Genomic DNA, 23,947 nt, shown 5'->3' on the forward strand with positions numbered 1-23,947 from the left:
AAAGAATTAGGCAGACATGCCCTAGGACTGGTCATAGGGAAGGTGCCCCTGAGTATATGCTTGAAGGTCTTTATCCAGAATAAGGAGGCTGCTGAGGTGAGTAGGGAACTTTTGTGTGAAGCTGAGACCTTCGGCCTGGGCCTTGTGATTCACGCTCATGCTCAGTCTCGCTGATGGACCTGAGCTGAGGAAAAAGATCCTCCTGCAAGTTCAACGTGGATACCTCCGAGGACAACACACCTGCTGTCAAAGCCTGAGCCACACGTGAGTGCTATCTGAGTAACACGATTTTTAGAAGTGATTTCTTCTTTATTGCCATGTTCATATAAAAAGTTTGATATATTTGGGCGGGCAAAAGAAAGACACAGTGTACATAAAGTTGTAGGAAGTGAAAAATATATGGCTTTAGTGTTTGGGAAAGCAGTTACTAATTGCTTCTTGGGTTTAATTATCCAGACGATCGAAATTCTGGGTTTGAAACTCTTGAAAATCCTCTGGGATGGTGTCTGTGAACAAGAACAGGCATAGGGGGTTAGGTTAGTAAGGCTCCTTGCACCCTGGCATCCTGCAGGGGTCACTGTCAGCTTGCTCAAAAGGCCCTGCAGCCATTTTCAACTTCAGGCAGCTCTGCAAATTGTTGGCTGGAAGCCCAGGAGGGCTCTCACAGGCCTGAAGAAAATCAGCAGGCAGAGTCAATTTTGAGTCTGTGATTATGGTTGAGCCCTATGAAAATAAAGCCTGCTTGAAAAGTAAACCTGACTGAATTTCTCAGTGAACCCCAAATCCTAAGCCAAGCAGTTAAATACTGCGGGTCTTAATTTCCTTATCACACAGGAAAAATGCGATCTACCTTTTACTTCAGTTATACAGGGACTATCAGGTTTAATGAATATTTGGCATAAGCCTTGGACTTCTGGGAAGAAAGTGTGCTATAAAAATAAGGTGGTATCATTTGATTCTAGTAATAATAATGTAACAAGAATGTAATGTTACCATTGCAGCGATACTTGAGGTTGGACCAAATGATGTTTTCTTGGGAGAAGCAGAACACACCAAGCCGGCCTCCACGCATGGTGGTGTCTATGGTGACTCCGGAGTCGGCCACCAACTCAGAGCCTTCGTAAAATCGTACTCTGCAGACAACACAGCCAGAGCAGGTATCCGTGAAACTCAAACCAAGGTAAGAGTGAACTGTCTATTGTGAGACCCAGGGGCCTCACTTCTCACATCCCTGTGCCTGTGCTGTTTCATGTTCAATTTTCCACAAACCTGAATTGTGCTCTAGCTGTTCCCCTTCCCTACCAGGCTGAAAGCTCTGCTGTTGTGTCCAAGTCCTCTCAGCCACATGTCTCACCTCACACAGGTCACCATTCAAGTGCACCAATGCCTCCGTACCTCTAGCCCCAGCACGGCCCTAATGTCCAGGTGGTCAGTCTGAGCCCAGGTGTCTTCTTCCCCCTTTTCTGTGAGTTTAGCCTGAGGTCTCTCCTGGGTGAGGCCTGCTCAGAGCTGTGTGATGCAGAATGAGGGTGCACTTTGCTTCAAGTGCAAGGTGGGGAGATGGGTCCTCTGCCTACCTGATGTAGCCCACCTGGGGCCTGTGCTGCAGGAACCAACGATAGGACACCTTGTCTTTCCAGCCCACGTTCCTGGAGTCCTTCCACAGCAGCCTGACCTGGTCGCTGGTGTCTCCAGTGTGCCACAGCGAGTTTCGGAGATGCTCTCCTGGACCCGTCTTAGACTTAACAGCCTGGACAATGATATGAGCGAGCTTTTAGAACAGAATGCACAGATCACCTTCTTAGATCTTTGGGGTAGTGAAAGCGTGGTTACAGTCTGGCTGCCTTGGATTTGGGCAAAAGCATAACATTTCTACTGAGGTGACCCCGACCCTTTAATACTTGGCACTGGCCAATATTCTACTCTATCGTTCCCCCCATTTGCCTGATGAGAGCTCTAAAATCTGCCCTTTCTTCCAGCAGGAACGACAGAGGCAGCCTCTCGGCCTTCCTTTACAAAGTTGGCCCCGCCAAGGAACCAAGTCAGCCAGTTTACAACATAGTGTGCCTGAGATGTACCCTCAAATCTTTCCCACCTCTTGGGCCGACATTCTCAGCACTGAAGTCACCCAGAGGTTAGAACATAGCTTGTGCGCAGGAATGAAGGCAAGGCCCTGGGTGGGCTCTAGTATTCTCTGACGTGGACACCAGCATGAATGTATTAGTTTCTTAGATGAACTAAATGCCACAAGGGAGGGTGGAGGATTCAGAAGTGAAGGAGATGAGTGACTGCAAAATGCCAGTACCTTAAGCTGAATGCCAGGTTCTGCGACGGCTCTGAACGGGGTGGCTTGCCAGTATGTCTGCTCCGTCTGCTTCCACATGACCACGTAGAAGCTGGAGCTATCTTGGTAACCAAAGATAAAGCCAGCATAGTCATCATCTGTTTGGGTATTTACGTGGAAGGTCCCTTCGAAGTCAACTCCATTAAAAGCCGTGTATCCTGTAGAGATCAGAATAAGATTAGAAAGCAAGCCACACGCTTAGCTGGAGAGAACGAATTCTACACAAGTGGTAACTGAGGCTCTGGACATACCAACTGCAAGGCCGGGGTCGCTGTTCATGGTCTGCACAATCTCCATGCCCTGCAAGGAGAGCCGGAGGAGTTAAGAGAGTCTTCGAGGGGACAAAGTGAGCTTGAAGAAAGCCCAGAATCTCAGGCATCACAGGTGAGTGGCCGGTGACGTCTGACCTCCACATAAAAATTACATTATCTGAGGAACTGTCCTACCTTGTTATGTGCCCAAAGCTGAATAGAGATAATTTTGCTAAAATTCACTTAAGCAGATTCAATAAAGGTTCACTTGGAGAACATACACTTCTAATGAATGTGTCTTCTTGAGTGATGCTGGAAAATCTACTAAGCCTCTCTGTGCCTTTCTCTAGTTACACACTGAGGTCATGGGAGAGGCAGTCTACTGGAGAAATTAGGAGCATGGCTGTAGGGTCAGACTGCCTGGGTCCCAATCCCAGCCACTTACCAGCAGTGTGATCATGAGCAATCATTAAAGCTTTTAAAGACTTGATATCATCTGTAAAATGATGCCAATGAAAGTACTTTGCTGTAGGGCTACTGTGAGGAACAGATGTGCCTGGTTTGCACTCTGCACCCTCTAAATGTTACCTACTACTCCTGGAGGGCCTGTGTCTTTTGAGAGGCAAGGCTGAGATGTTGCCAACCATGTGACACTCACCTGGTTCAGAACCACCCAATTGGGGTCAATCTGGGCGTCCCCTTCAGGGTCCAGGACCACTGTCTGGTAGGCCCTGAAGTCGGTCAGCGTGACCTCAGCATTCTCCGGGCAGACGTCAATCCGATCGATGACCTTGTCCTGGTCAAAGTCCGACTCACAGATGTCTCCCACGCCGTCACCTGGTGCGGTAGGGGTGGAGTAGAGCTCAATGCCCACACCCACCACTGCTCCATGACCAACAAAGGGGCTGGGCAGGGAGGAGTGAGCCCAAGCTCCACCTCAGGGCTACGGTTTTCAACCTGTGTGTTGAGGGGAGCCCTGACATCAGCCATGTCTGAGCCTGCCCCCGGCCCACTCTAGGGTCCTCACGGTGGGTTGGTGAAGGCCCCCTTATGGGATCAAAAGAACTTCCTGGGAACAGAGCAGAGAAGGCAACTGCTCAAAACTGACCTTACAAGAAACCCTGGGTGTCCCCTGAGGACAGTGAGTTTTACCAGCTGGTGAATCTTAAGCTAAACTTATATAATCAAATGTCTATAGCACTTTCTAGACTATAACATGTAAAAAGCAGGGAAATTGTCACCAGAATCATCTCTAAGACCATAATTTCTGGTGGTTTTTAGGCCGAATTTGGCCTGCAGTGTGTTTTGTTCTGCTGACGTGACAGTCTTAAAACACGTGAATCTGCATAGTGGGGGGAGGGGAGGGAGGGGCGTGCCCTCACCAGCCCCCACGGCCCGTACCCCGCTGCTGTCTCATTTCTGGCTGGATGCACACTTGGCCTGGCCCCGTAGGCATCCGAGTTTGGGAACTCACTCTAGCCATCTGCTGCTGTGCCTTCTCGCTCTCCTTTCTGTGACTCCTGGTAAAAGATGGAGAGCAGCTCTCCAAGACCCCTGAGCGGGAGCACGTGGCTGCCTCCCGGCCCCACGTTGTCTCATCCTAGGGCTGCTCACAAGCGGCAAAGCAGCTTTTCTCTGACAGCTGGAGACTGCTGACTGCCAGACATCTACTGTCCACATAAGCTGTGGCTACGCAGAGAAGGTGTTGCCCTGGGAGGGGTGTGTCACCTTGTGCCTGGCCGAAGGGACCCTGGGAGTCCCATGCAGCCCTGGGCTAGAGTCCACTTACGGTTGCTATCCTCCTGGCCTGGGTTGGGGACCAGCCGGCAGTTGTCTGGTCCAGGGGGCACCAGGTCTGGAATGCCGTCATTGTCATCGTCGTCATCACACTCGTCACCAATTCCATCCTTATCGGTGTCCAGCTGGGCACTGTTAATGACGGTGGGGCAGTTGTCTGTACTGTCCTGGTGCCCGTCTCCATCACTGTGGGAGGAAGGAGAGGTGGTTTGCATCGTAGGTCAGAAAGGGCAGTGAGAGTCCAGCTCTCAGGAGGGAGAGTTTGGTTTTGGGGTTTTAACCAGGCCTGGTCTTTTATCAAACCCACATCCTTAGGTATTAGATAAGGCTGCCCCGTGGGCCTCAGAGACCATCTTCCTACTTCCTCAGCCAGATGAAATAATACATCACTTTCTACTCAAGAAGAGAAGGGTGAAGTTTGATTTTGTGACCAGACGCTCCTGTCCCTGGAGACAACTAGCTGATCCCTGAGAAAACGTGCTGTGGGAACAAAGTGAGGAACAGAATCAGACTGCTCAGCCCCTCACCAGCATGCAGCCCCAGTAAGATACTAGACCCCTCCGTGGCTCAGTGTCCTCATCTGTAAAATGGGAATAATAACAAAGCCTACCTCATACTGTTGTTATGAAGATTAAATGATTAAGTGATTAGAATTTTGTATACTCAATTTTAATATAGGAAAAAAGCACTTCTCTGAGCCTGGTCTTAGTAGCCGTACAATATTTTCTTTTCTATTACTCTTCATAATTTGTGTCCAGTAGACCCAAGAAAGATCAGATGTGAATACCAAAGAGAATGTGGCAGCCCCTTCCTGAGAGTTTGGCATGTAGGCTGGGCTCAGTCCTGGTCTACAGCGCTTCTCAGAATCTCTCTCTGCCCATCTGACTCTTCTTCTTTCCGGGTCTACTGCCATGTCCCTAGAGCTTCCCTTAGGTTGACGGAGACCTCACATGGCTATTTAGAATCCAAGCACATACTCTTTTCACCCTGCTCTACCCTGGGCCAATCTGGGGCTGGCAACTGCCCCTACACTGGCTAGGATGGAACAAGAGAGAGAAGCTCGGGACTAGTCTGTGCTCTTTATTCCATGCTTCCCAGGTGGGTCCCGAAGTTAGGCCAACCTGAACAAGCAGAAGATGGCATGGCTCAAACAGTGGAATTCCTGTGCATGTAGCAGGGCTGCTTTGTAAATCATAAAATTGAGCTATTTCCATTAGCAGCCATTCTACATAGCCCTGAACATTTTTATGCAAAAACATGCAGTTCCTGTCTTCCTCCCCAAGGTTCAAGATTGTGGGAAGTAAAATGTAGCAGCATGAATCATTCTATGCAAATATCTAGAGGATGGTGGGTTAGGATATTTTAGAAATAACTTAGCAGTCAGAGCGCAGGATGACCTGCAACAGAGAACATCCTGGATGGACATCATTTAGGGAAGTTATCAGAGTCCCAGACCCACCTTCCACTCAAAAGCAAAGATCCTATGTTAGATGCTGTTACTGACTTGCCTCTTCTCATGCTGTGATCACTAAGTCACCGTTTCCTGCAGGTCAGGTGAGGACCAGCACTGTGCCGGGAGCTTTACCTACATTACCTTTTATTTTCACCATAACCTGTGAGACACAGTTATCTCTGCTTTGCAGATGAAGAAACTGAGACTTTGAGAGATTGAGAAGTATGTTTAAGTTCACTTAGCTAGTAGCATGTCCTCTGCAACGAGGACGAAGATGGAATGGGACTTGATCAGAGCTGTCCTTGAGCAAGACTTGGCTCAAGAACCACTGACTGCAGGGCAGCCTCTGAGAGGCGGCTGAGAAGGGCAGCGAGGTTCCTTCCTTCTTTGCCTTTTGGAATCCTTTCTCCCTCATGTGGTCCCGCCACCTCTATCAGGATTCCCTGCGGAGGTGCAAGGGTGTAGAGCCCTGCACTGCAGGAGCCTCTAGGGCAGAGCTGCACCTGTCTGTTTCTGGTGAAGTTGTTATAGCATCTGATCCAGCCCTGTGTCTTAACCTGGGACTCCACCCACGTGGGGCCAGGAGGACTGACAAAACCCATTTGCATACAACCAATCTACTCAAAGGAAAATGAATGAAAAAATTCTAAGAACAATAAAATGTGATCCCTTCACAAAATGACAGCTTTCTATTTTGGGATGGTGGTGAAGCTTTCCTGAGCTGAAAGAATAGTAAAAGAGCTCGTATCTATTGAGCACTATCTATGTAACAGAAACTGTAATATACACTTTTCATAAAGTGACTCACTCAATTTTCCCCACAGCTACGTTCCATTGCCATCCCTATTTTACCGATCAGGAAACTGAGGCACAGAGAGATTAACTGGCCTAAGGAGTGCTGGTCTGTAAGTGAGGGAACTGGGGTTTGTATCTAGCTGTGTCACTCCAGGGCCCATCTCTGAAGCACATTGCTATGTTGCCTCTCCTGAAATACGATCTCACTTACCAGAGGCCCTCAGGACCCCTCCTGATACTGTCACCCCTCTATGTAGAACTTTCGGAGAGGTGTGCTGACCCTGACCAGAGGCAGGGCTACTGGCCCACCAGCAGCTCAATCTACCCAGAGACCTCCCAAAGCATGGTAGCAGCTGAAGCTCTGAAAGGTAAGGCTCCCCTGATGTTTCATCTGGCCTCACGCTGCTGAGAGACGCACCGTACCTGTCCTGATTGGTGTCACAGGAGTCTCCAACCAGATCGTTATCCACATCAGACTGCAAAGAGAACAGAATGTGTTATTTACCCCTGGGTCTGCACGTACAGAATGTTCCAGAGAAGGCAGACCTGGCCCATCATCACCGGACCTCAGGAGTTATTTCTCTGTAATCGGGGTGATGCAAAACTGCAAAAGGACAACCAGATTGGTGTAGGCACAAGGCTGAATTTTCAGAAAAGCCTTCCAAAATATCAAGCTCCATGGATGGGCTGCCTACACACCAGATGAGCATATCTGAAAAGGGCGCCGGGGTAGCACGGTGGCAGGTGGAGACGTGGAACTCTGGCACGGGTCGGAAGGGAGCCAGCCACAGGCACTGCGTAAGGCGAACTGATTCTGCTTTGCTTTTGTGTTCTGGAACTGAGCCAGAGAGTGAGTCACGGGGCAGCAATGACTCCCTACCTCAGGGCTTTAAAAATACATGCCACATCATCCCCCATTATCCAGACAGGATGGAGGAGTGAGAAGGGAAAAGACACGTTGCTGACTGAACTCAATCTGAAATGTCCATACATAGGCTGTGTAGGGGTTTGGAGACTAAAGGGATACAGGGATCCCAGTTAATTCCATGGTGCATTTTCCTTTCGGCAGATAAAAGCTTGTTTGGGGCATCGTTGAACTCATATTACTAATCTCGTAGGCGCTCTACAGCCTGTGAGATTGGTCCAGAGGGCCTCAGAGCTCCTGTGATGTTCTTCTATCACCTCCAGGCCTATAGTACGCAATTTCACCACCTCTGCTCTGCTGGGCATATGGCAACAGCACGGAGCTGAGCTGGTGGGCCCTGCTGTTTTTCTAGACCCTGGTCTTGCATGAGTCTTTGCATAGGGGAGTTCGGCCTAGAGTTTGAATTCCCCTACATCCTACTAACCTGGTTAGGGTTGCTGACGTCAGGACAACTGTCACAAGCATCCCCCACGCCATCACCATCCCTGTCCCGCTGGTCACGATTGGCAACTTTTTGGCAGTTGTCCAGAATGTTTTTTATTCCTATGAGAAAGGAATGCTTCTCTGAGTCAGGCGAACGTCACACACAGGTCTGGAATACAGCCTATAGGTGCTGTTGGGGTCAGGCCTATACACAGGCACATGGTGAGCGACATCCGCCCGGGCCATCCTCAGAGCCACTGCCTTTTCCAGTTGTTATCTGGAGGTAACATTAAAGGATGGATTCTGGGAGACTTAAAAATGAACAATTGATCCGAGGCATTTATCTACTGAGTTATAATTTGTCTAAGATGTCAAGGGCTGTCAATGCAACTTAGACAAGCGGGTCATGAGGGCTAGGTGGGCTGACCCTGGAGAGGGAGGACCCTGCAGGGGTGTGAGCTAGGCCTAGGACCCAAGGGCCTGGGCAGTGGGGTGCTGGAGCCAGGCCCATCGTGCCCCTCTCTTTCCAGCTTCCTGTTCAATCACATCCTCTCATACTGGTATCTTGACATCACTGGTGGCGGGAGTGATATTTACATTACGGAAACTGGCAAATGCTGCAACTTAGGGCTTTTTCGGTTCGTTTCGTTGAGCTGGTTTGTTTACCAGCACACCACTGGATGTGGGTCATTAGTTGGGCTTGTGGGGAGGTGTGTATATTCTGGAGTGGGGTGTGTGTGTGTGGGGGGGGGGGTTGTATTTCTAAAAGAAAATTTTCAAGAGCCTGTGATATGTTTTTCAGAAACAATCAAATCTAGCCTATACTTTGACAACAGTTGTGTGTGTGTTATGGAAGCTATACAGGAGTAATTGTCCTTCCTCAAAACAAGACTGTGCTCCAGGGGGTGCCATTCCCACAGACTACAATCCACGCTCCTTCAGTGGACCCTGGAGCCAGGCAATGCAGCCGCCCCGCCTCCACAGCATCCCCAGGACAGGCGGGGGATGTCCACGTCTCCCGCGAAACGCCTGACTCTCTGCAGGAGGAACCCGACCCAGGCGCTGCAGCCTGTGACCCTACTCGGGGCCCACTTGTTCAGTTCTCCACTTCCAGGACTCTCGTGCATGAAAAGGATGGTGGGAGTGGGGAAAGGTATAATCTGGAAGACAGATGCCCTGCAAAGACACAGCCCTGACAAGCCACTGCTTGAAGTCAGTCCTGTAAATTTGCTAGCAATGATGTAGAGTTCCAGAAACACCCGGAGTTATTAAGCAGGGGAGTGGGCTGTGGAGTCTCCTTCTACAGACACAAGTGGACCTTGGGTCCCTCAGACGCAGGCTGCGTGGAACCACCCAGAGTGGGAAGGCCCTCTTAGTAATTCTGTTCTTGCCCTTAACAGGGAACAAGGGCAAAAAGACAGAGGAGTCCCTAAGACAAGACAAAGTGAGACCAACCCACCGTCCCCATCCATGTCATCGTCGCAGGCATCTCCTTTTCCATCCCCGTCGGTGTCTCTCTGGTCATTATTTAGGATATCCCGGCAATTATCACAGGCGTCTCCAAAGATGTCTTTGTCACTGTTCCTTTGGTCCACGTTGTGAGTCAGGACACAGTTATCCTAAAGGATCAGAAGATTGAACACTGACTTAGACTTTTACAGCATCCCTACTGTGTGCCTGGTCCTGTGGGAGATGCTGGCCAACCTCCACCCACCATGGTCATAAGTTGTCAGAACTCAGGAGGCCCAAGTGCATCAATTTTATATTTTAAACATTTGAGAATCTTAAAATAAAAAGTTGCAGTGCTACGGGAACACGGGCCTGGAAACTAACATTTGAGATGATTACTATAAATAGTTGACTTCGTAGGCTTTCTTCTACCATCCCTGGCACGTGGCGATTCATAGGCCCAGCAAAGCAGGTACCTGCTCATTCAGGATCCCGTCTCCATCAGCATCCTCATCACAAGCATCGCCGATGCCATCTCCATCTGCATCTTCTTGGCCAGAATTTGGCACGTACTTGCAGTTGTCCTAAGGGGGAACACAGCTCAGAGAGACATCTACATCTATCTTTTCTTTTTCAGCTTTATTGAGGTATAATCGACAAAACTGTAAGATATTTAAAGTGTACGATATGATGCGATATATGTATATATTGTGAAAGGATTCCGCATATCGAGTGAATTAATCGGTCCATCACCTCACATATTTACCACCCTTTATTTTTTTTGCTGAGAACATTTACATTTTACTTTCTTAGTAAATTTAGATTATACAATACAGTGTTATCAACTATAGTCATCACATTATTCATTAGCTCCTCAGATCTTATTCAACTTACAAATGAAAGTTTGTACTCTTTTACTAAGTTTTTCCCATTTCCCCCTATCTGTATATGTCTTAAGTCAAAAACTATATCTGCTCTCAAGACAACTGTGGCTGCCTGTCTTTACTGCTGATGGCTGTTTCCCTACATTTGAGATGCCGCTACTCTAAAAATGCAAATTTAAATGGAACCTGCAGAACCTCTCCCCCATATAAGATGTGGCTTTGGAAAGCCACAGTGAGTGAGTGAGTCAGTGAGTGAGTGTTTTTCCAGCTTGCCTTCCTTACCTTCTTGCAGTTCCTGGCAGAGCACGGCAGTTCTTCGTCGGGGTAACTGTCAATGTCCACATCCTTTCCGCAGACGTAGCCATCACCAGCCCATCCGACTCCGCACTGTGAGGGGAGAGCCCATTAGCGGCTTGGGAAGCTGAGCCTGGTGGGAGGCTGATGGCTTACATGGGCCACCAGCATGCATCCCCAGAGGGAGGGCCAGGAGCCAGATGGCATTGTTGGGTATGATTTTAAAACTGTTTTTTGAATAGTCTCATGGTTCAAAATTCAAAAGGTACAAAGGGAGATATAGTGAGAACTCCTTCCCACTCCTATTCCCTTAGCTTAGGCAATCGAGGAATCAGCTCTCATGCACGGTTTCAGAGATGGCAGACAAGCAGATACATATCATTTTTCTTTTTTTGTCCTTTAACACAATTGGTAGCATTCACATATATGCTGTTCTGCACCTGGATTTTTTTTTTAAAAAAATAATATTTTGGAGCTCTTTCCATATCACTCTATGGAGATTTATGTCTTTTTTTTTTTTTTTTAATGACCACAGATATATCATACATAGATGATATGCATGTGCCTCAATTAATTCAGCCAGTCCTCTGCAGGTGGGTGTCAGGTTTTAAAAATCTTTTTAGATTGCAAACAATGCTACAACAAATAATTCTAGTACGTGTGTCATTCTGCACGTGTACTGGTTTCCCAGTGTGGCATCCCTAGTGCAAAGGGTGTTTGTAATTTTGAGTTGTTGTCAGTGTTCTCCCTGTGATTCTTTAACTTCTTTTCCCAGTAGAAACGAATGCCTGAATGCATGAAGGGGTGCAGCGACTTCTGTGGCACTTCCCTTATCATTCTTGAACCACAGTCATATCTCTGAATCTAACAGTCTTCTAGATCAATTTCTACCAAAGGAAGAACCCTCTAAGGCAGCGGTCCCCAATCTTTTTAGTACCAGGGACAGGTGTTCCTATAAGAATCCAATGCCTGATGATCTGAGGAGGAGCTGAGGCGGTGATGCTAGTGCTGGGGAGCAGCTGCAAATCCAGATGAAGCTTCGCTCGCTTGCCTCCCACTCACCTCCTGTCTGTGGCCTGGGGGTTGGGGACCCCTGCTCTAAGGTGCTTTACCTGTATTAATATCCTTCTAAAAAGAGAAGGGTCCCACAGGTGTAGTTCTGGGTCTGTATATTTGTGACTTCCCTGGAGAAGTCTACCCAAGTACTGTACCAGCACCAGCCACTGAAAGCAAGCCTCACTGTCAGCAGAATAGTCATTAAAATACCGGTTATTCTATATCAGACTCTATAGCCATTTTCTCCAATTGTTTCAATGATGCTGCATGGTCACTGTTATCCCATCTCACAAGAGAATCGACTAGGCTCAGAGCCTTAGGCTGGGACTTGAACTCAAGCTTGTCCCAGTCTGATGTCTTTTGCTATTTATATCTGGTTAACGTGCACTCTGAGCTCTTCCTTGGATATTCCAGATCCCAGGTGGCCTAGTTAAAGGATGTCTGACAAACCAAAAAGAAAGAGATGGGTATGAGATGGAAGCTCGGAGCCCAGCCACGGAGCAGGATGGGCACCTGCAGGAGAGGCGGGCGGAAGGAACACTGGAGAAGGGACCTGGAAAACGACAGGCAACTAACAGGACAGGGAGAGAGAAAAGAGTGCGAGGAAGAGAGGGCGAAGAGAAAAGGAAACTTCACACTGGTAAATGTTAAACTTCCTGGCTTCACTAATCAAAATAAGGCGATTTAAGACCAGTGACTTTCTAAGTGGCAGCCGGCCTGTTCTCTCTCATCTGCACTCTCCTTCTGCAACCGGAGACCCCGAAGGCAGGATTGCAAACACCCCTCCTTCCGCTCAGCGGCTGCAACAGGACCTTCAAAAGGCCTGGAAAGCTCAGCTTTGGGGTATGGTCCTTGACTCATTTTAATGAAGAAAAAAATTTCCTCTAGGAACAAATACATTTTTAATGAGCCATTTTCTGGCTGATTAAATTATTTCAGTAGTCACACCGAGTGTATTAATCCTTTACCATCTGTCATTGCGCCTTATTACAAATTCAAAAACATATTAAGAGCCCCTGTACTGCACATGCACCATCCCTGGGAAGTCATTAATTTGTTTGCAGAAAATGAGGATTTAAGTATAGATATACATTTGCCTCTCTACGGTAATAAACATGCCCGATCAACAGGAATTAGGGAAACTACTGTTTTTTTCCTCTCTGACCCATCCTCTTCCTTCATTGTATTGCCAGAGAGAGCTGATGCCATTACATTTATTTAACTTCTGATTTTCATAATTTTTTTCTATATGAAAAGTGATATGCTCATTGCAGAAAAAAAATTGCAAGCTTAAAGAAACTAAGTTTGAGGTACAGAGAAGAGGGAAGAGCCTCCTAGAACCCATCCTGCCACTCAGACATGCTTGCCACGCACCTGTGACTCTCAGACTCTGAGGGCTGCCTGCCAGGGCCGGGCTTGCTGGGAAGGAAGGAGGAGGTAAACAGCTGGAAATGGCTGACTTATCAGTGCCTAGAATCACCAAGGACTCTGGAGACTGAGATTTGGGAGTGGATAGCAGAAACGAGCCTTCCTCCCCACCAAGGGCACACGACACTCCTGTCTGGCATGAGGCTTACATCAGGCTGTGACTGCTGTGTTCTCTTCCCAGCCTCCTCCTCCCCAGATCAGCTCCAGGGCTGAGAAATGCACAGGAAAAGTGACCGTCCACTGGGCTATTTCTGAATCTGGGTGAAAGTGGATACAGAGAACGGTGCCATCCACCCACTCCTACTCACTTCTGGGAGACAGGAGGTTTCTCTCTGAGAGTTTACAGCAACCCACCACTTTTCCACTGTGACCCACCCCCTGGGGTATTAGGTTAGATTTTGAAACTGGACAGTTAGAAATGACAGCAGTATGTTAACGAATTATATAAATTAGTAGCTAATGCTGCTCACTTTTCAGGCCTTCCACAGAGGATGCTTGGGAGCTGAGGCTCCACCACTAAGCTGCCCAAGGGGACAGTGTTGACCCATGGCCAATAAGGAGAGAAGAGGCAGCTGACAGTTAGAGGGACTTCTGACTGCTGCCCACAAACCCAGTTGACCCCTTACTATTACATTCTGTGTTTATCCTAATCAAAATGTTTTCATTTTTGGTTACTTTTACCCTGAAACAAGTAGACACCAGAGAGAGATGCTGTTTAAAATGGAAGAGGAAAAATGATAAAGCAAGTACCAACTTACCACGCACGTCACATCCCCCTGCCTCTCTTCTATGCACTGTGCGTTCACACTGCAAGGATTCAGTTCTGGATTTCTGCAGTTTCTTTCAGTTTTGCAGCCCCTTGTCTGATCACCAGTGTACCCGGGTTTACAAGGCCCACAGCGATAAGATCCCTGCAAGGAGCGAAGACAAGACAGGAGCCAAGGACTCAGAACTGTGAGCAAAGCTACTGTGACCATATTTACTTTTATACGTACTCGATGGTGCTAGGATTAAGTGAGACCCATGCCTGCTTCTGCTTAGAAGTATGTTTTATAAGATCTTGTGAGTACTGGGGAAGACACCACAAGACTGGAAGTTGCAGCAGGCCACGTAGGCATGAATAGAAGACCTGAAGGCAGAAGGTTAGATGGTGAACCATCGCTTTGACTTGTCAGCTCCACTGAAGAGAGAAAAATGGGAAAGAGCTGAAAGTTCCCATCAAGTCCTTACTCTGGGGACAAGGGAGATGGTTTGATTAAAATGCAAGTTAGAATTTTTTTAAATGATTCCCTTGGCTTTTTCATAATTGAGTGACAAAGGAACAGGCTACAGAGAAATGTCAGTGGCCTTGCATTGAGAACTCTTCATGAGGTAGGCTGCTATGGAAGAGACCTGCCAAATGAGCGGTCGGCCCCATTGCAATGGCACTTCCAGGGCCAGGCATGGCTTTTTTTTTTTTTAAACATCTATACTGAGATAAAATTAATAATGAAAGCTATTATGAAAGAGCTCAATGATGTTAATCAGCTCAATGATTTTGGTCACTAACGACCCTGAATTGCCAAATTCAAAGGCTGCTTTTTGATGATCTTTCTTGATCTGTCAGCCTCATTGGACTACTCCATCTGGCCAGTTTTCTCCTTTTTTTGTAGCTTCTGTTTCTTTTCTTTGCCTATTTCTTTATTCTTTGAGGTTTTCTGCAGTTCTGCTTTCTAGGTGGTCTCACTGTCTACTTTTCTTCTCCCTGGATGGCTTTAGTTATTACCTTTATGTCAATGTCTCCCGATTCTATTTGTGCAGACTGGCTGTGTCCTGGTAAAAAGCTAAGAAGGAATAAATCCCCGTGTGTTCCTAGGCAGTAAGCATGTGGATAAGAACACAGGCTCTGCAGCCAGACATGTGGGGCCTCGGCCTAATTATGTAACCTTTCTGTGCCTCAGTTTCTTCAGCTGTAAAATGGGTATGATACGTGTGCCTATTGACAGGGTTTTGAGGATTAAAATAAGGGACCTGATATTTATTAAAATGCTTTTACATACAAGGAAACTAGGAACCTAGAGATTAACTAACTTTCCCAGTGTCATTAGTAAGTTAGCAGCAGTCATACATGAGATCAGCAGTTCTGTTGACAGTTTACACATATGGTCTTGGAAACAGTTGACAGAAACTTTCAGAAGTAAAACCCATATCTGAACATTTAAATTTTAGATCCCTTCAGTACTAAGCATTTTCATTTAACACAAATGAACTTTTGAAAAGTTTATGGAAATAATGAATATTGTTTGGGGAGTGTGTCATTGCCAATAAAATTCATATTCTGGAATACTGAACTATTAATATAAACTAAGAAGCTCTTTATATTTTTAAATACAACAATATTTTAGTCAATAAATATTTATCTAAAAGCCCAACATTGTGACTCTGATAGAAGATAAAAAAATAAGTTTGGCAGTTTTAAAATTATTCTTATATAAAAAATTATCTATAAAGTTACTCTTGTATTAAAAACTGTTTTTCAGCACAAACTTTTATTCTCATTTGTCAATCAAATAAATTATACCCATGTATTCTGTGTATGTTTTTGGGTTATGATTTATAAACATACACTTGGTTTAATGACATCTGCTTTAATAACAACGGCCATAAAAAGTACTCACCAAGGTGTTAACGCAGATAGAATTGAGAACACAGGCTCCATTTCGACACTCATCAATATCAGTGCAGATCTAGTGCAGAAAGGTTTAAAGAGACAGTGTAAGTAGAAATGCAAATAAATTTTGCTTTGTTTTGACATTGTCACATGAAGACACAGAATTTCAGGTGGAAAGGTAATCGGGCATCATGTTAGCCATTTCTCTGTGTTTGTACCAGTTTGTGCTTAATTTCAGGTGATAGTTCCCTACTTGGTATTTAAAGACAATGGCTAGGATTCTTCTGTTCCACAACCTTTTTAGTCAAAAAGGTTCTTCTTTAACCTGCTTTGGACTCAATGTACTACTTCCATCTGAGAATTCCTATCTTTCTGTAATTCTGGAAAATTCTCAGTTTCCCTCTGCTCCTATTCTTTCTACTCTTTCTTTGGAACTACGATTGAACGTATATTAGATTTTCTCCTTAATCTCTTCATTCTTAACCTTTCATTCATATTTTCCCTCTATTTTTCTGTTCTGCATTCTAGATGATTTCCTTTCTAATCTATAAATTCCCTGTTAGCTGTCTTGCCCATCTATTGACTTTTTAATGTCGATGATTATATTTTTCATTGAATAAATTGTACTTGGTTATTTTTCAAGCTTGCCTCTTCCAATTGTTCTATTCTTAATTATGGTATCTACTCCTTCCTTTTTCTCTTTGTTCTTTTGACCTTATTTTATATGTTTCTTCGTGATAGCTTCTTTATATAAATTGCTATTTTTGTTTAGAAGTATGTCCTTAGTGCTCCTGTCTTTGCCTCTGGCCTTGAGTTTAGAGTCTTTTCCCAAAGTGATATGGTTTTGACGTCAGTCAGGGCCCTGAAGATTTTATTGCTCTGGGGCTGGTTCTTATGTTAATTTTTGGCTTGTGTTTCTGTATTATATGTGTAATACATATTTTGAGCCCACAACTGTATGTGATAAAAGCTTGGAGCTTTGATTTGTTTAGGCAATTTTCATTTTTGTTAACCCTATCTCAAATGGATATCAAGCTTCTTTATTGATTTTGGGGGCTAGTAAAGTTTTCTCATCTCCTAGTAATGCGTAAAGTAGCTCTTTGAGGCTCCTGGCATTATGTAAGGGTGTTAGAGCTTTCTAAAGGTCCAAGACTACCCACTTAGGTGCACCCCACCCCTAGGACCCAGCCCCACCTCCTATGAGCTGCGGTGGCATCAGCTTCCACCCAAAACTCTGGTTTTGAGTTCCCTCTTTGTTTCCAAAAACTACACATTTCATTTTATTTCTTTTGATACTGGTGATGCATTAAAATCTGTTAGATTTTATCAAGATGACTCCCTTCTGCTTCAGTTCAGTCTGCCATATTCCTGGAAATCCAGGGGAAGTGCTCCTTAAAAGCTTACATAAGGCACCTTCTATTTTATTTTGTCTGTTTGATTTAGTCTTAGAGATTTTGTTTTTAGAGGAGAGGGAAACAACACTTTGGGTCAACATTCTAATGGCTTTTTGTCATTCCTATCTGTCTAGCTTGCCTTCTTTTTCTACTTTAAAAAATGATGCCCTCTAGAATCCTTTGATAGGCAGCTAGAAAATAATGAACTCTGCCCTTCTTTAAAACTAATAATTTCCCTAAGGTAGTAAAATTTATTTATAGACCAACCATTTTTAAGGGCTGAAAACATCAAAAAGAATTTCACAGTCAGTCAGTTAAATAATGACCAGGATATAGTAGAACATTTGGAATAAATGGAGACTGTCACAAAGTGCTCGAGTGCTTTAAGGCAATTTATAGCTTATATAAGAAGAAGGGGGGGGGTTTCCTCTGGGGAGCATTTCTACTCTTGAAATCCTCTCATCTCTAAAACAGCTTCTGATCAGCGCAATGACTATAAAAATGACCTAATCTTTCGAACTTTTGTTTCTTTGATTCTCAAGTTATTCTTCAGGACAAAATGTTCAATGACTACCAACAAAATAAGCCTGAAATCATGCCGCATATGCAATATTACCCCATTCGCTGTTTGTCTAGTGATAGTCTATTATCCCAATTTAATAGCTTCCTCCGTGCTAAACTTTACCAACATAAGTACTCAGAAATGAGATGAAAAACTTCCTGATTTGCTCACTGGCTCCATAACATTCCACATAATATTGGCTGCTCAAGGAGGGAAAGGGTTATAATGATGAGGTTGGAATCAACCAAAGTTTTTCTTTTGGTAATTAAGGCAACGAATAGAAAGACCATAACTTCAACCCACCTGCTTGTTTGACTTGGCAAAACTGACCCCAACACCCTGCACTATGGGCCCTGTGAAACCCACTGGGCAGGCATCACATCTGAAGCCGGGAGCCAAGTTCACGCAGCGCACGCCTGGGTAGCAGGGGTGGTATTTGCACTGGAGAAAAAAAAAAAATTAGTCTTTAGTCATATGGAGTAAACACTCTTGAACTTTCAATTAATCTGCACATGCTTGTTTATTCATTTACCTGTTTGTTTTTTTGGTGGTCAACAATGCTAAAAGGAAATAAAGGCTTCGCATTTCATAGTTACCCTAGGAATCCCTGACCCACACAATCTGGGGTTGCTTTGCTATATTATAGAATAATGACACAGCCACCTGAAAAGGGTCCTAAATGTTAATCATTCTACCTCCCAGTATAAACTCTTTGATAGTCTAATTTTGGACTGTAGAAATTTCTATAAAAGGATGGTGCTCCTGGACCACTTGTTTGCTGGCTGTTGAGTCCAAAGGCATTTTTGAACCAGCTAAAGAAAAAAACTTGAGAAGACAAAGTGAGGCCAGCTGTTTTCTTTAGTAAGAGGAGATCCTTAAGGGTCTGTGCCTGCCTTTGCACCCTATCGAGTCCATGGCAGTTCCAAGGCTCTTGGAGTCTAGCAGATTGGTTCCGATTTTTTTTTTTTTTTACCACTTCAATTAACATAAAAACATGACCACTTCCTGCCCTTTCAAAAGGAGGAAAATTTTAATGCACAGATAAAAACCAGATGCAGTTCTGTGAAACATGTACAGATGTTTCTGCAATCGAGGGATAACTAGAGATATCTTAATTGCCTACTACCTGGGGAGGTAATCAGTGGAGTGCTACCACAAACCTGCAGGAGCTGCGCGCTTGCCTGCGTGTGTGTTATTGTGCCTGTCTTTGCCTGTACTTTGCCTCCCCTATTTCTTCTTCTGGCTTTCCTCTGGCCGGATGGGAAGGGAAAGTCACATTCTGATGGTAGCCTTGCTACCTACTGTGCACAGTACTTTGGGACTGGATGAGTGACTAGCTAGTAACGGTCTTGAAAGAGTCTACTTCGGGGGCTTTGGTGGCCAGCCAACCAGCCTCTACTTGCCATATGTGTCTTTCTGAAGCCATCCTTGGGCACTTTTGGTTACCTTCTCAACGGGTCTTGTTGGTTTGAGATTCCCCTCTGCTCTATTTTAGGAAGCCCAAAGAAATCAGTCACAACTTCTAGAATATATCTGCACACAGATAGATCTTCCCTCTCCCACCCTTATGAAAGTGCGGATAATCAAAATTATAACAGACTGCTTAATATAAATAATCAATGTTAGAGTATAAAGTGGAAATCTCAGCATGGTGGCCACATGGATGAGTAGAAGATCTGGAAACACAGTGGCAATGTCACGAACATGGCTACAACTGTGTGTCATGCCTCCTTGCTCCTGCTGCTCATGTGTTTCATGGTCTCTAAGGACTCATGAGGAAGTAGTTTTTAAGTAGCCTAGAGGACACCCCAGGTCATTTCTTGATCATCAGCACGGCTTTTTTTTCCCCATAAGCTAGAGTGCGCACGATACCTGGGAAGCCTCTACCCTGTCCGGCTGAACTTTTACCTCATCAACATCAGAACAGGTGATCCCATTTCCTGTGTAGCCCTCGGGGCAGGGCCCACACTGAAAGCCATCTCTGGTGTTGGTACATCGGACTCCACGGAAACAGGAGTTGGAGTCACACTGGCGCACTGGGGGTGCCGGGGGCGCAGGGCGTGTCAGAGGCAGCAGTGTGTTTGGGGTTGGAGACTGAAGACTGAGAGGACCTAGAGGAAAAACAATACCTCATAGACTTTTTCATCACCAGGAAGACATACCTGATACAAAATGAACTTTATTTTTTCAGTGAACTTCTCTTCCCTCTATCTCTGCACCAACCCACCAGAAACTGCAGCCACCACGGCCTTACCCCAGGCCCTTCTTCAGTCTGCTTGTCCACCTCAGAATGAGCCAGTTACTAGAAAAGCACTTACCACAAGCCTGGCATTCGGCTACGGTGTTTCGCAAAAATGATGTTTCCTTAACCTTTAGAAATAGGAAAAGAAAAAAAAAAAAAGACTGAAAAAGAGTACCTGATACATAATCCAGGAATGAAAGAATCCCTGTGCAGCAAGATATGAAACACTACTTAAAGCAGGTCTAAAGTAACCCTTGATGGTTCCTACTCTGCTTGGAGCTGTGGAGTGTTTATCACATGCTTGTCCCTCATTTCCAGAGCCTTTCTAGCAGAGTCCCAGGGTGGTGGGCTACTTCGGGCCACCTGAGGTCTGGCAGCAGGGCCACCCCCCTGATGTCGCAGGCCTGCCACTCCACCAGCTCGCAGTCTCTGGTAAGACTGGGGCTTTTCTGATGGTGTGTCCTGGTTGTTACCTGCTGTCTCAGAAGATCCTTCACCTCTCCCAGTAGCTGGTTTAGTTGTGCCATTTGCCCCAAGAATTGCCGATTAAAGTCTCCTATAGCAACAGCAAAAGATAAGGAGCATTCATCCAGTGACAGCCATTTCTATGGTAACTTAAAAACAACAACAAATGATTTCCCAGAGAATAATTACAACAAAAACCTAGGATATAGGAATCTAGCTTGGTATAATTCATCTAATTCACCTAAAAAATAATAATGATAATGATGCCACTGGCTAGTTCAAATTCTTAAGAGTTATAAAAATAGAAAAGTGTAATGAAAATATTCCTTGCCCTGGACTTTGGCACAACGGACTGATTTCTGTTGACACATCTTGTAAGACCACCCTGCTGACAGCCCACCTTTCCATGATGGGACCCAGCCCATTCAGGGGCCTGGGGGTTTGTCTGTATTGATCGAAGTTTGCAAACTGTCCCGAGCCCACACCTGTGCTTGTGGTGGCCAGGGGCTCACTCTGCTGCAGGAAGCAGTCTTGCAGGCTGGCCACCTGTAACAGTGAACCTCTCACCACCAGCTTCAGCTCTTCCAAGGAGTCCTGGAAGAAATCAGATTCATACCACACAGTGCTGATGCCATTCAAAAGCCAATGTGCTTGCATAATCACACAACTTTCGTAACAGAGTTGCCCTGTATACTTAGACTCTGACATCTTACATAATTTTGTGGGTTTGCATATTTCCTAAAGCCTGCCAGCCTTATCCTTTTTACTGAAGCACATATGGAAGCAGCCGCTAGCTGAGGAAAATGCTAGCATCGAACTTGGCCTGAGAGTTCATGAAGGTGGCTCTGAGAAGAAGAAATACTTTTCACTTCATGGTAAACAAGTTATTTTGTGGCAGGAACCTCTTAAGAATTGTAGGGAATTTGGTTATGGAGTTTAGACTGTAATAAATATATGTCTCAATTGTAAACAGTATTGTTTTTAGGATGTCCTGGCTCCAGGTTTTAGCAAAGTCTCTGATTTTCTTGGCTTATGAGAATGATAAACAGTATATTTTATGATTATTAGGCAGTTGACATCATATTTTCACTTTACTTGTTGATATCAATCATTCATTGTTAGTCACAAAGTCAATATCCTCACCCCTTTATTTTGTAACTTTTACTCATACCTATTATGATAGAGAAAAAATTTGTTATCTGCCAATACAAAATTATCCTTATTTTAGAAATAAATATGCTATGAATTTTCAGAGGAATTCTACTTTTTAATTTAGCTAAGATGCATGCAACATGTGCTATGTAACAGATAGTGTTTTGGACAGTGAACTATAAACTTTTGGGAGGCAAGACCATAACTGTTATGCCCACCACATTGTCCTTGATGCCTAGCATGTGCCTATTTATTAATTAAGTGAATGAGTAGGTGACTATAAAGACAGAGAGCACTGTGGCACGTGCTGCTAGTCAAAGGAGCAAGGACTTTTGAGAAAATTCCAATCAGCATAGTTTCTGATGACTTTTGGCTTTCAGAAATTGACTTATTTGGTGGTGGACACTAATTTCTGGTTAGTGATACAATTTCTGTCATTCTGATTGTTTTGGCTATTCTGGGGATTCGGAAATAAACTTTAGCATATCTCCCTACTAATTTATCTTTTTCCCTCTATATAAACTTACACTAAATATATATATGTATATATCTATCTCTGTATAAACAAAATAAAAAACCTTGAGTTTTAGTTTTCTCGTAATTTCTGCCTAAAAATTCTTCCTATTTTCCAAGCACCAAATTCTATATTAGGTTCATAGGCTTTTTCATATTATCTAAAACTTTTCAGCATTCCTAGTTATAATGGAAATTACTGCTTACAGCCTGCCTCTTTGTACAAAGTGCTTGGAGCAGCTTATAACTAAAGCGCACATGATAAGAATGGAAAATGAGGATTGAGAACTGAAAGACTACAATATTGTGGGCCATAACAGATGAACATAGTTACTGATTTTGGTACTGACTTCCACATCAGATAAAATTCAGAACTATGACCAGTTACAGTTATAATTAAAGGAAAAGACAAAGAATGTGGTTCTTTAAAGGAAATATAGCATTTGCTAGCATATAATTCTAAAAGAAATATATGTGACAATATCTATAGTAGGTGTAATGATATAATGAAAAATATACTATCAATGCAGCATAAAATAGAAGAAAGAGGAGCTGAGATTTTTAAGGGCACATGGAACTAAGTTAGCAATAAGGTTTTTTTGTTAGGGATGTTCTGATAAGACTTAGTGAAAAATGTTATTCCAATTGCTTGGCAGTTTCCAATCATTGATTTTAATTTTCATTAAAAATAATAAATTATAACTAGGAAAATAGGTCATCCTATCACTCTAAGATAGTTAAATTTTTTTTTTTTTTTTTGCCATTCCTTTCCAATTTTATAATTGTATCCCAAAGTCTCTATTTATCATCTAAAGCAGAAGCTCTCAATTTTGGCTTCACTTCAGAATCAGTATTTTTAAAAATTCTGATGCCTAGGAATGACTACCTCAGTTTGTCTTGAGGATGGACCCCTCTATCCAAGTTTTTTTGTTTGTTTGTTTGTGTTTTTTTTTTTTTTAAGTTCAGCAGGTGGTTCCACTATGCAGCCTGAATCAAACCTGCTCATGACCTCAGCACACTCCTTTAAGTTCCCTGAGCCTCGGCAGCCCATCTTTCCACTTTGGAGAATGGTTTGTGGGTTTCTACCTGTGCCCTCCTCTGGAAAGTCCTCAGTTCAATAGACTCAGGACTCTGGGAGAGGCCAGAAAAGGCTCTGGGGAGATTGTGAACAGAATCCACTTGGGTGCAGTCCACATAGAGCTCTACAGAGCCAGCCCCTCGCTGTAAATTGCTCAGTCTCAGGAGGACCCTGTGCCGCTTGCCGTCAGCCAGATGCAGGTTGTTGAAAACCACCAAATGAATCTTCCCATCATTCTTCAAGTAACGGAGGATGGCTGGAAACAAGCATAAACAAATAATGAGATAAGGGAGACAGGGTGGTTCTGTGCTAACAGCTCGCAGGTCACGAGGTTGGGTCACTGGAAAGAATCCAAGCAAGTTGGAATCATCAATATTCATCATCTTATGTGCCGGGCATTGTTCTCAGCACTAGAAACCCACTCTGTTGCTGAGGATGTTTATGTTCCTGGAGAGACAGACAATAAGTAGCAAATTTGAAAATGAATGATATAATTTCAGATAGTGATAAGTACAATGAGCAAGTAGAACCTATGAAAAGTCAACTAAAATTCAAGCAAGCTCTTGAGGGCATGAATTCATTAATTCAACAGACCTTTACTGAGCACTAGCATGGGGCTGGGTGCTGCCCTCAGTTGCTTTAAACACTTCATTTCTACTCATTGCATCCCCGCAAAACTGGAATACCTATAGATGTGTAAAGTGAAGCTTAGATAAATGAAGGAACATGCTCAAGAAAGTAGTAAGTGGCAGAACTAGAATTTGAAACTGAGTGTGGTTTATTCCATGACTA

General features: G+C 44.4%; 1 protein-coding gene across 3 annotated transcripts in view; it reads right to left on the bottom strand.

Annotated features, from left to right (window-relative positions):
• Window positions 1-295: 295 nt before the first annotated feature.
• THBS4 (thrombospondin 4) overlaps window positions 296-23,947 on the bottom strand; it is a 169,250-nt gene continuing 145,598 nt past the window's right edge. For all 3 annotated transcript variants that reach the window (XM_016118914.2, XM_016118915.2, XM_016118913.2), the window contains 20 exons: window positions 23,164-23,411; window positions 20,898-21,006; window positions 20,421-20,503; window positions 20,024-20,075; window positions 19,614-19,816; window positions 18,009-18,146; window positions 15,757-15,825; window positions 13,858-14,010; window positions 10,604-10,708; window positions 9,914-10,021; window positions 9,448-9,607; window positions 7,990-8,108; window positions 7,064-7,116; window positions 4,385-4,578; window positions 3,254-3,432; window positions 2,596-2,644; window positions 2,306-2,502; window positions 1,578-1,750; window positions 994-1,133; window positions 296-506 (listed from right to left, as the gene is read on the bottom strand). In XM_016118914.2, coding sequence (XP_015974400.1) covers window positions 445-506; window positions 994-1,133; window positions 1,578-1,750; window positions 2,306-2,502; window positions 2,596-2,644; window positions 3,254-3,432; window positions 4,385-4,578; window positions 7,064-7,116; window positions 7,990-8,108; window positions 9,448-9,607; window positions 9,914-10,021; window positions 10,604-10,708; window positions 13,858-14,010; window positions 15,757-15,825; window positions 18,009-18,146; window positions 19,614-19,816; window positions 20,024-20,075; window positions 20,421-20,503; window positions 20,898-21,006; window positions 23,164-23,411 — 2,594 coding nt within the window. In that variant the 3' untranslated portion in view covers window positions 296-444. The remainder of the gene's footprint in view (window positions 507-993; window positions 1,134-1,577; window positions 1,751-2,305; window positions 2,503-2,595; window positions 2,645-3,253; window positions 3,433-4,384; window positions 4,579-7,063; window positions 7,117-7,989; window positions 8,109-9,447; window positions 9,608-9,913; window positions 10,022-10,603; window positions 10,709-13,857; window positions 14,011-15,756; window positions 15,826-18,008; window positions 18,147-19,613; window positions 19,817-20,023; window positions 20,076-20,420; window positions 20,504-20,897; window positions 21,007-23,163; window positions 23,412-23,947) is intronic.

Source organism: Rousettus aegyptiacus, unplaced genomic scaffold (genome assembly GCF_014176215.1).
Source record: "Rousettus aegyptiacus isolate mRouAeg1 unplaced genomic scaffold, mRouAeg1.p scaffold_m13_p_8, whole genome shotgun sequence".
Classification (NCBI taxonomy): domain Eukaryota; kingdom Metazoa; phylum Chordata; class Mammalia; order Chiroptera; family Pteropodidae; genus Rousettus; species Rousettus aegyptiacus.